Source organism: Lepidochelys kempii, chromosome 1, assembly GCF_965140265.1.
Source record: "Lepidochelys kempii isolate rLepKem1 chromosome 1, rLepKem1.hap2, whole genome shotgun sequence".
Classification (NCBI taxonomy): Eukaryota; Metazoa; Chordata; order Testudines; family Cheloniidae; genus Lepidochelys; species Lepidochelys kempii.
In genome coordinates this window covers 157,771,552-157,783,675 of record NC_133256.1, presented here as the reverse complement: position 1 = coordinate 157,783,675, position 12,124 = coordinate 157,771,552, and the positions used below count along the sequence as shown (strand labels likewise).

Here is a 12,124-nt window from a genome sequence, read left to right as displayed (position 1 = left end):
TACTTCTTTCTGGTGCAGACCTAGCTCATTAATCAGAGAATTGCCAACTACCACCACCAGAATTTGTCTACAGAAATGCAGCGGAGACAAAGATGTTCCTAATAAGACCACATGCCATTACTACAGACCCATATTTTAAATTTGGTACCAAGCCAGTTAAAATAATTCTATATTACAGATATTTCCTGGAGCTTTTCCAAGTTTATTTTTAAGATTCCCAGAAGAGGACTAGACCAAACAACAACAGTTAATCCATGAATTACTCAGGCTAGTTTGAGCTAGCCTTAAAATCTATAATCAAAGAGTTAGTGTTATATTTTGTATTGCCTCTCCCCAATCCCACCCCAAAAACTTCTCAGCAATAACAGCAGCTTAGGAAAGCCTCAGAAAGGAAAACCCACTCATTTATTGGCAGCGTTACTTCTACAAGCTCCTGAAGGAAACTGGTGGCACGCTGGGAGACTCATAGGAACAGTCAAATTAAATTCAACCTTAAAACACAAAACAAAATCAAGTTTTCAATACCCTAGGCCACCATAAACATTTCCACAATTTATTGTAGAAAACTTACAATGCAAGAAGTGGTTCTAAAATAAGGACATTCCTCTGCAATTTTTTAATAGTATTTTAACACCTAGGAGCCCTAGTCAGGGCCCACGGCCCCATTGTGCTAAGAACCATACAAACAGCGAACAAATGACATTCCCCGTCCCAACAGGCTTACAATTCAAGCATAAGGACTTGTCTTCACCTACAGCACTACAGTGGCGCAGCTGTATCAATGCAGCACTTCAGCGAAGATGCTCTTACGCTGACGCGAGAGCTTCTCCCTTTGGCATAGTTAATCCACTTCCCCAAAAGCTGGTAGCTATGGGAGAGCTTCTCCCATTGACATAGCAGTGTCTACACGGCGCGGGGGGGGAAGTCTGTACAACTACAGTGCTCAGGGATGTAGATTTTTCACACCCCTAAGCAACAGCAGTTATATCAATACAGGGCTGTAGCGTAGACCTGGCTTAAGTGATGGACAAACAGAGGATTACAAGTAAACAATGAAAAGGAGTACTTGTGGCACCTTAGAGACTAACCAATTTATTTGAGCATAAGCTTTCGTGAGCTACAATGAGACAGTATTGATCAGCATTAGAGGCTGTGATCTCAGCACACCAGCAGCCTAATGCTTGTCAAATATTTTTGTAGGCATTGCAGCAAAATGTTGGAAACCCAAACACAGCAACAGCGAAACTGACTTCACATATTTTCACCTTACAATATGCAAAGGAACAGCAAGGAATAGAAATGAATACCCAACGTAATAATCTAAAAAGACGTTAATACTAATAGCGGAGGTTTTAAGATCTAGCTAGGAAATGCATCAGCTTCGAAAGTCTTAACCAATACACATACAACTTTAATTTACAAACACATTTTTCAAGTTAAGAGCATCCATTTAATTGTTTAATTACTTTGAAATCAATGGATGAGAGAGGTTCTCCAATTGCAAAGTAGAATATTAAACATGAAGACCAACTTAGTGAAAACTCACAGAAGGTTAAGAAATTTCCTCATGTCAAACCTGGAGACAATTTTATTTGTTTCAGATTCCTTAAATCTAATATTTGAATACTGCTTCTCTCCAAATTCCTGAGCGCCTGGAGAGAATAAAAGCAGCAGCAAGTTGAGTAAATTAAAGTGACAGTCCTTTAGCCTAATCCAATATTGAAAACAAAACAGGTCTAGGAAATTTGCTAATTTTAAGAGTTATTTTTACTTCAATGGAACACAGAATAAAAAAGCCTAAGCAATTGTTTGAGTATATCTAATCAAATTTACCCTTTAAATTTTTTGGTGTTCTCTTTTATTGAATCATCTGCAACTTTTTGGCATATTTTAATCTTAATTCTTTTATCCTGACCTAACAATTACCACCTCAGAACACCACTTGGTGGGGGAAACCATGGGCATCCACCCAAAACAGGGCAACCCACTTCTTGTCCCCTCCTTCTATGCAGATCCTGAGCCTGCAGAATCTTCTGGGATTCCTAGGAAGGGAGAGAGTGCGCCATAGAGGTGGCTGGTGACCCTTCTCACAAGAGAGGGGAGCTCCTTGCATGGAGGGTCCACACCATACACTGATCCTGGGGGCAAAATCTGGCCTAGAACAGTTGCAACACTCCACCTAAGTGCCCTATACCGTGTTACAACTAAGCTAGGGCCTTGTCTACAGAAGAATAATTTTTAATTGAACAAATTTGTTCCCTAAAGAGAGCCACCAGGAGCACAAGAGACAGCTGACCCTACCTGGGAGATGGGGGTCTGTCTTCTTCTATTGCCAAGGAATCCACTGTCCTCTTTCCCAGGGGATGTGGCCCCTAGCCACGCACAGACCCCAATCCTGCAGACTTGTGCATACTAGTCCAGTGAAGCAGAGCCACGTTAAGCCGATTTAATGCTTAACAGCAGCTCTCAGAAGTGGCTGTAGCTAGCACAGTTTACAGCTATAACAAAACAGCACCTGTGGTCCCATCCAGACTGGGAAGTCAACCATGCAAACTAACCCAGTTACAACATGATAAATCTGACCTAGTTAAAATATGGCTTGGACTTGAAGCTGGATGGGAACAGATTCTGCAGTAGCCACACCCTAACCCGACTCATGTCACAATCAGGTCCCCCAGCACAATGGGACAAAAGCAGCTCCAGCTCACATCCTGCTCCTTCCTCATTTGCACTTTGAATGGAAAGCGCCAGAGCACTTCCCGTTCAACGCTGCCTTTTGTTGACCTCTTGAGCAGCAGTGGGTGGAGCCCATTAGCAGCACAAGCCAACTCCTGCCCGATTAAGGCAGGGCAGAATACTTTGGCAATGGCTCCCAGCTAATAGGCAAAAGCCATACTGAAATGGACCTAACGCAATATTCTTAGCCTGCCTCAAGTGGCAAAGCACCATAGCCAGTGCCTGAAGGAGGCCAGCCCAGCACAGTGCACACAAGACAAAAGCTGTTGGCCTTGTCCTCATTTAAGTAGGACAACGGCCACGTATAGACGGGGAAAGTTTAGCAGCTGGGGGTATGTCTTCCTTGTGTTTAATCACAGTCTCTACGTACACCGTTTGCACACCAGGTTATAACATAGGCTCCATTCACATTTGTTGGCCACACTAACTATATTAAAGCCAAGTTTTTAAAAAGTCAGTGTTCTGGCCCATAGCTCTGGCCTAAATTGCTTTTTGTTTAAAACCAGTTTACCGGGGTAGAGCAAACTGTGTGATAAATCCAGTCTGACCACAGCAGCATTGAAACTGTGCTTAAATGCAAGCATGGTTGTTTATCCTGGGTAGCCCAGGTCAAAAATTTAAGCTATTAGGGGATACAGAGAGTCCAAGAGGGTCTTGCTAATTCCTCTTATGTTTCACCACTATGTTACATACTGTACCTGTAAAGTCACAAGTTATGCTCTCACCCACAGCAATATTTTTTATATACTGGAGAATAAGAGTCCTTGATATTGATTATAATAAGCCTGATGCCTGTACCAAAGGAATTCTGTAAGAGCTATGGCAGTCAGCCTCAAGCGGGCAGGGGAGAAGCTCTCAGCCCTACTGAAATTGCTCTACGCTTTTAAAGATCCAAACTGCGTCCCTTACTCTGAAGTCAAAGTAATGGACTTCTCCCTATGGGAGTTCCCCCCCAAGACCAGGGCTGGATCTTTAACATGCAATGAGTTAGTATACAAGCATTCCACAAGGACCCCCACCTTCCTAGCAACATACTTAAAATACCTTTACAAAAGGAGGGATAGTTGAAGTGTCTCATAGAAATAGAGGGGAGGAAGTGAAGATAAGAAGCCTGCTCTGGATGTTGAAGAGTTAGACCAGTGGTTCTCAGCCAGGGGTCTGCATACCCCTGAGGCTATACAGAGATCTTCCAGGGGGTCCATCAACTCATCTAGATATTTGCCTAGGTTTACAATAGGCAACATGAAAAGCACTAGCAAAGTCAGTACAAACTAAAATTTAATACAGACAGAATGAGAAAGTAAGCAATTTGTCAGTAATAGTGTTCTGTGACAATTTTGTATTTTTAGTCTGATTTTGTAAACAAGTAGTTTTTAAGTGAGGTGAAACTTGGGGGTACGCAAGACAAATCAGACTCCTAAAAGGGGCACAGTAGTCTGGAAAGGTTGAGAGTCACTGAGTTAGAGCATCTAAAATGCTGAGCCACAGGAGTGGACATTACCAGTCAAGATCAGTCAGCTTCCCTGTTCTACAATATCTATTGTGGGATGAGTATTTTTGAAACAAATGCCTTTATTTCTGATAAGCACACTTGAACCTTGCAAGTGAGCAATAGACCAACTAAGCATTACTAAATAGCAATGCTGCCAACTCAGGATTTTAATTGCATCTCATGATTTGTTTCTTCTGAAAGTCCTAGCTCCTGCAGTCATGTGATTATTAGGGCTGTTGATTAATCGCAGTTAATTCACATGATTAGCTCAAAAAATTAATCGCAATTAATCGCACTGTAATAAATTTCAGTTGGTATTCTATTGTTAAATATTTTGAATGTTTTTCTACATTTTCATATATTGTGTTGTAATTGAAATCAAAGTATATTTTTATTACAAATATCTGCACTGTAAAAATGATAAAATACTATTTCAGTTCACTTCATACAAGTACTGTAGTGCAATCTGTCGTGAAAGTGTAACTTACAAATGTAGATTTGTGTGTGTTATATAACTGCACTCAAAAAAACAAAAATGTAAAACTTCAGAGCCTACAAGTCCACTCAGTCCTGCTTCTTGTTCAGCCAATTGTTAAGACAAACAAATTTGTATACATTTACAGGAGATAATGCTGCCCTCTTCTTATTTACAATATCACCAGAAAGTGAGAACAGGCATTTGCATGGCACTTTTGTAGCCGGCATTGCTAGACATTTACACGCCAGATATGCTAAACATTCGTATGCCCCTTCATGCTTCAGCCACCATTCCAGAGTATGTGATTCCATGTGGATGACGCTCATTAATAAAATTTGTGATTGAACTCCTGGGAGGAGAATTGTATGTCTCCTGTTCTGTTTTACCCACATTCTGCCATATATTTCATATTATATGAGTCTCAGATGATGACCCAGCACATGCTGTTCATTTTAAGGACACTGTCATTGCAGATTTGACAAAATGCAAAGCATGAGAGATTTCTAAAGACAGCTACAGCACTCGACCCAAGATTTAAGAATCTGAAGTGCCTTCCAAAATCTGAGAGGGACAAGGTGTGGAGCATGCTTTCAGAAGTCTTAAAAGAGCAGCACTCCTATGCTGAGACTACAGAACTTGAACCACCAAAAAAGAAAATCAACCTTCTGCTGGTGGCATCTGACTCAGATAATGAAAAATGAGCATGCATCAGTCCGCACTGCTTTGGATTGTTATTGAGCAGAACCTGTCACCAGCATGGACGCATGTCCCCTGGAATGGTGGTTTAAGCATGAAGGGACATATGAATCTTTAGCATATCTGGCATGTAAATATCTTGCTACGCTGGCTACAACAGTACCATGAGAACACCTGTTCTCAGTTTCAGGTGACATTGTAAACCAGAAGCAGGGAGCATTATCTCCTGCAAACATAAACCAACTTGTTTGTCTGAGCGATTGGCTAAACAAGAAGTAGGACTGAGTGGACTTGCATGTTCTAAAATTTTAGATTGTTTGTTTTATTTATTTTTGAATGCAGGGTTTTTTTGTGCATAATTCTAAATTTGTAAGTTCAACTTTCATGATAAAGAGATTGCACTACAGTACTTGTATTTGGTGAATTGAAAAATATTATTTCTTTTGTTTTATTACAGTGCAAATACTTGTAATCAAAAATATAAAGTGAGCAGTATATGCTTTGTATTCTGTGTTGTAATTGAAATCAATATATTTGAAAAAGAAAACATCCAAAAATATTTAAATAAATGATATTCTAGTATTCACAGTGCAATCACACAATTTTTTTAATTGCTTGACAGCCCTAGTGATTATATGAAAATCCCCACTTCATTTAAAAAAAAGTTTTGAAACCTCATAATTATGAGGAAAAGCTTGAGTGACATGACATGAATAGAATTTAAGGGGTCCATGACCAAAACAAAGCACACCTAACCCCTCTCCCCCCCCCCCCACAATCTCATGATTTTTAAGCTAATCACATGATATTTTGGTGTCTGACTCAGGAATGCACTACAGTTGTAGCTGTGTTAGTCCCGGGATATTAGTGAGACAATGTGGGTGAGGAAATATCTTTTATTGGACCAATTTCCGACGGTGTCTCCCTCACCACAGAAGTTGGTCCAATAAAAGAGATTACCTCACCCACTTTGTCTTAGGATTTCTGAACGTTTGAGGGTGACAATAATGCAACAGTTACTAGGAGGTTTTCTGCAGTACATTTTCAGAGTAATGAAGAGTCTTCATACTACAGCACTCTACTAATTGACACCTCACTCAACAGTAAAGTTCTTCTACTGCCTTTCCCCTCCCCTGCAACAGTGTTCTCAAAGAGAGCAGGGAAGATTTCCAAAAGTGACTGGTGATTTTGGAGGGCTTAACTTGTGACTTTAAGGACCATGATTTTCAGACAACTCCAAGCACCAATGGCCGAAAATGTGGTCCTGTTAAAATACTGAAAGTTGGGCACCTAAGATTTTTGCCCATCTATCTACAAAAGCAATCAACATAACTGTGGTAGTTCATACTTACATTTTATCAGTAACTACACACCAACCCTTTAGTACTGTACTACTAAATCGTACGAAAATTACCAACTGATATATAGAACTTTTTTTGTAACAAGATAGGCCAGGGTAGATTTTGAAGCAATTTTTAAAACCTGCACATCCTTCACCAGCAGAATGTGAATAATTAATATGAACGGCTACCAAATGCCCCTTGAGTGTAAGGCTAAAATCCTGCAAACGCTTCTGGGCAGAGAAGCGCCTACAGGATATGGACTCATAAATCCCCATTCCCCACACACAGCTGTCCAAATGGGACCTCTTTCTAAATCCCAGGCCTTTTCCTCCAGCACAGACAACTCCTTCCTGCCAAAGCCACCCCATCCCCACCCAGTGTTTTCCCCAGGAATTGAAATTGGGCGGGGGGGGGGGGGCGATGAGGGGTGAAACCATGAGGGTGAAGGTGGGCTGTATGGTGCTAGTTGGAGTAGATGGCCTCTGCAGTGTGTATAGGAGAGACTAGGGTTACACTTTTCTCTGAGCAAAGCTTGTGCTCCACTATGTCTTCCAGAGACATTTACAGCTCCATCAAATGCACAGGCAGCCATCTGTTCAGGGTCCCATTGGCAAGTATTTAACTCTTCTAAGATGTGGGTTGTCACAGATGCAGCCAATCTGCCCTCTATAACTGGAACATCTAGAAATGCATTTACTGGCCTACCATGGACATCAAGATAACATACACAATGACTTAATACTTGATGACCATTTGCATTGGTGCATTCATCCGCCATGTATGCACATTTTTTGAATGTGGTGAGAGAGTTCTTCACTTTTTCAACTGTTGAGTCTTTCACTGTTGCACAACGTGCTTCTAGCCAGTCAGCTGAGTTTGTTGCAGAAAGATAGTGAGCATTTGCTGGTCTTGTTCGGAACCAGTGTTCAACTTCAGGATGAACAAGGGACAATGCACTTAACGTTGGCCTCCCGTTTGTAGTGTGCGGTGTCTCTTGCTTAAATAGAAAGTATGATGCCACAGCCATGTTTGTTCGCATGAACTGTGTTGTGTCTCCAGCATTCTTAACAGCCTCATTAACACTCACCGGTGTTGTCCTTGGTCAGTGGAGACTCAGAGTTCAGAGGTGCTTTCACATGAGCTCATCTCCCATGCTGGGTGCAAGAAGGCACCTTGCTCGTTCCTCCAGCTGCTCACTGTCTGCTCTGGCCACCGTTCGTTGTGCCACCATTTACTCCATCGCTCTGTTGCCAATGGCCCTGCGCCATCACCTTCTGCTGCCACCTGCCACTGTGACCTCTGGTCTCTTGAGGTTCCACCGGCTCTCAGTGATTTCAGCTGAGCTCTCAGTGGGGGAACCTCGCTGCTAGAGCAGATTGGGCCGTCTGGTCCACAGAAACACTGTCCCACAGCAGGTCTAAGCACTTAGACCCGGTTATCAGTGATTTCAGCTATAGCGGTCACTTAACAAAACAAAGACTATCTATGGATCCTAATCTGCTCTGTCTTTAAACAGTGGAGAGGGGCAGGTCCAATAGTACTTGTGATGCAGGCAGACCATCAAGCAAAACTCCTGTCCCCACCCTCTCTCTCTCTGTCTGGATGCTCTCAATCAGCACAGGCTAAGTACAGTTCTACTGCCCTTTATTCCTACAATAAGAACATTTCATTACACCTCCCCTCCCACCCCCATTCAAGTGATTTGTAACCCAACCCCAGCCAAAATCTATCACTTGGGCAACACAGCGCTGTTTGCTGGATACCTAGGTAGATTAGGTGTGAATGTAAATATAATCTGGTCCTGAAGCCTTCCTCCCCAGCCCCCAGCTCATCACTAGCTGCAGGGAGAGCTCGTTTAGACTTGGCCAACCTAATAATTTCAAATTTATGATTTGTAAGCAAACATCACCAAAATGAATACACTGACATTGTCAAACAGCTGTACAAGGATAATTAGTTTATGTTTATACCTTTCAAATCTATTATACTTTCAGATACACGTATTTTATCATACACTGTATATGCTTTTAAAGTATGTATTAATGTTTCAATTCAAATTTCCAAACAATCACTAAATTGGCAGCACTGCACCTAACTAGTTCACAAAACTGGGGGGTTGGGAAATCCCTTTCCCCAGCTCTCTCCTTACAGCTCTCAAGTGCCCTGCTGAAGGACAGGCAAGTACCGTACAGCAGTGCAGGCTAACAAGCTTTTTCGTTTTAGCATCTGTTGTTCTCCTCAAAACATTTTGCTTATTAAAGCAAATTGGACTTACCTATGAGAGAGTACTGTTGCAATTTAACTACAGTATTTGCACTCGTGCCTCGCCCTGACGACTCTGTAAAGCTGTTAACCTATGATCACTGTAAACATGCACTACAGAAGTACTATACCAAGAACTTAATGCAACAAAAAAATAAAAAATCCGCAGGTAACAGGAAGGTGTGGAATTCTCTTGCAAATCACTTTCCGTTGCTAATAACCAGACATTTCATCCGAGATCGTAAAACGGAAATCTTATCAGTTAACAGAAAAGAGTTAGATAGCTTCGGGTACTCCACTTGCTCCTACAATCCCTGGCAATTTGTGATTTTAGTCATTTTTCTGTTTTACGCCGTTTTTCTCTCCACTCTTGCTGCGTCGAAGTCACACACACAAACAGGAGAAACTGACCAGAGACAGAGGAAACAGCGGAATTGAACTATGTATGAAGGGCTTTACAAATACACAGAGCAAACAAACTCAAGAGAGATTAGAGGGAAAATATTTCTCTTTCAGTCCCAGCAGTCTTGGGTGTTACTTTTAACAACAGCAGAAAGATTTAGACAGAAGTGTGAATTGGAAGTTGGCTGTCCCCTTTAAGTAGAAGTAATTGCGCACACACCTTTTTGTAGACTTGCATGTCAAAAATCTCAAACTACACATTTCAGCAGACGAGTTACTTTGCGTGTGTCCGTGCAAAAGAGCCGCACTGATAAACTGACTTCATTTGCTTCCAAAGCAAAACGGGGGGGAAAGAAACCCAATCGTATTCTACTCCCTTACCATCTTCAGCTGAGAGCTCCAGGTGCAATAGTCTCAATCAAAAAGCATTTCAGTTTTTAAGTGCATTGGTGGAATGAAGAGCACGCTCTTCAGAGCGCCACAAGCCCCCAAATTGTAATTAAAAAGCCCCTCGGGATTTTTGCATAGTTCAACGGCCATACGATGAATTGCAACGCCTGTAACTCTTGGCAGTATAGTCTCTACAGAAGCTAACAGGAAAAATGAAATTCTACGCATAATTTTTTTTAAAAAAGTCACAGTTAAAAGACCGGCAGAAGAATAGGTTATTCTACCTTGGTTTTGGCTAAAATAAAGCCAGCCCTTTTTCGTTAGTCATCGCAAATGGTCACTTCCAACACGTAAACCTTTTATTTAAGAGAGAACGTTTAGGGCTTTTCTGCTCTCAGCTAGAACTCTACATATGCCAATTTCACATAGACGCCTCATCCCGGGCACTCGTGCACACACATTCAATAGGAAAGCATGAACAGTACACGCTGGAATTGGGACAGGCACTTACTTTTCATCCACATGAAGGCTTGGGGAGCACTTGATTGCTAGCCATGTTTTCCAGTGTATATGTCGCACTTTGTAAACCTGCCCAAATCCACCCGAACCAATCTTCTCCCAACTAACAAATTCACTGGAATCGAATGTTTTCAGCAGCCCCATTTCCCAATGGGAACTGCTTTCCTTTTCCATGGTGTCCTCTTATTCCTCCCAGGGTGATTTCTCCAGCCACTTGGGAATTTCTGACAGACTGCTTCCCTCTCTCCCAGTCCCCACTTGTTTGCTGATCTGCCTTTCCCTACCCAGGTGACTAAGGTGTAGTCATTAACCAAACCATTACATCACTTCCTGAGTTCACTTCTTGCCGCTGTGCGATCTATGCAATCTGAGCAGACAACAGTTCCAATCAGACAAGCCATTCCAAATGTGGGTGTAGATCGGAGTTTTTACGGGACAAAGGTTGTAAAACTGTGCTGGGAAAAGTGAATTCACAGCTATCGTTTTGTATTTGCTTTATCCGTCTTATTCGCAGGCGGACATCCCTACATTTCCCTGGAGCACTATGCAGCGTTTTTTTCATTGCATCCCTAAAAATAAAATACTGAATATTCACCTCATTCCTAACTCATCAGCATAGTTACAAGGGCAATTTATAACTGTTATATTATTACCCCCCTCACTTAATGGAAAACTGCACGCAGTATGCATGTGTGCCATCATCTGAAATAGAAAAGGAGGACTTGTGGCACCTTAGAGACTAACAAATTTATTTGAGCATAAGCTTTCCTGAGCTACAGCTCACTTCATCGGATGCATGCAGTGGAAAATACAGTGGGGAGATTTTATATACACAGAGAACATGAAACAATGGGTGTTACCATATACACTGTAACAAGATGCTCAAATAAATTGGTTAGTCTCTAAGATGCCACAAGTCCTCCTTTTCTTTTTGCAGATACAGACTAACAGGGCTGCTACTCTGAAACCTGAAACCAACAGAGTAACTTAAATATGAAAAATGTAACTTTTTTCTCCTTAGATTTCGAAACTCCTTATCCCCCAATAGCAAGATCAGTTAAAAAGAAGGTTCTGATCCTTCAGAGTCTTACATATTTGCTTAACTTTATGCACTTGAGTAATCCCATTGATTTAAATAGGATTACTCATGTTTAAAGGTAAGCAGCTGTGTTAGTCTTTGCAGCATCAGGGCCAGGTATATTAAACAAAACAGATTTCCTTGCCTAAATTGCACATCTTACGCTATTAAAACTTAATAAAACTAGTTTAATATTCACTCTTTATGCTGCATGTTTCAATGAAAATGTACTAGTCAATTTTGTGGGGTTTTTTGATAGCCATGTTCTAGAAAATTTCACTTACCAGGACTCAGGCACTAGTACAATGCTGAAGTGTTTGATTTGCAGATATTGCAAGGAATAGATTTTCTCCCTACAGATTTTATGGCCAGAAAGGACCATTGTGGTCATCTAGTCTGACCTACTGCATAACACACTCACTGTTGCCAACTTTAGTGATGTTATTGGAAATCACACAATATTTGCTGTTTATCTTATCTTAAAGACACAGCTCCTGTCCTCAGATGGTTACATGAGAACCTCAGGCTTCATTTTTTAAAATAAGTTAGTTTGTAAATCTCCTGGTCCTGGAGAAATGTTTGTAAATGTGACCCCTAAACACTCAAAAACCAGAAGGAAATAAAAAGAACCCAATATTTTTAAATCCCCTTATTTTTAAGTCTCTCATTATTTGGGGAGTCTGACACATTATTTTTTAATCATTCAGGTTGGTAGTATGGTAACAGAG

General features: G+C 41.2%; 1 protein-coding gene across 3 annotated transcripts in view; it reads right to left on the bottom strand.

Moving 5' to 3' along the window:
• RIPK4 (receptor interacting serine/threonine kinase 4) overlaps positions 1–12,124 on the bottom strand; it is a 75,238-nt gene that overhangs the window by 25,546 nt on the left and 37,568 nt on the right. The window contains exon 1 of one of the 3 annotated variants that reach the window (XM_073360057.1): positions 10,311–10,593. The exons of the other annotated variants lie outside the window; for them this stretch is intronic. Within the exon in view, the coding sequence (XP_073216158.1) occupies positions 10,311–10,492 (182 nt within the window). The 5' untranslated portion in view covers positions 10,493–10,593. Of the gene's footprint in view, positions 1–10,310; positions 10,594–12,124 lie in introns of those variants that run through there. 3 annotated transcript variants of the gene reach the window in all.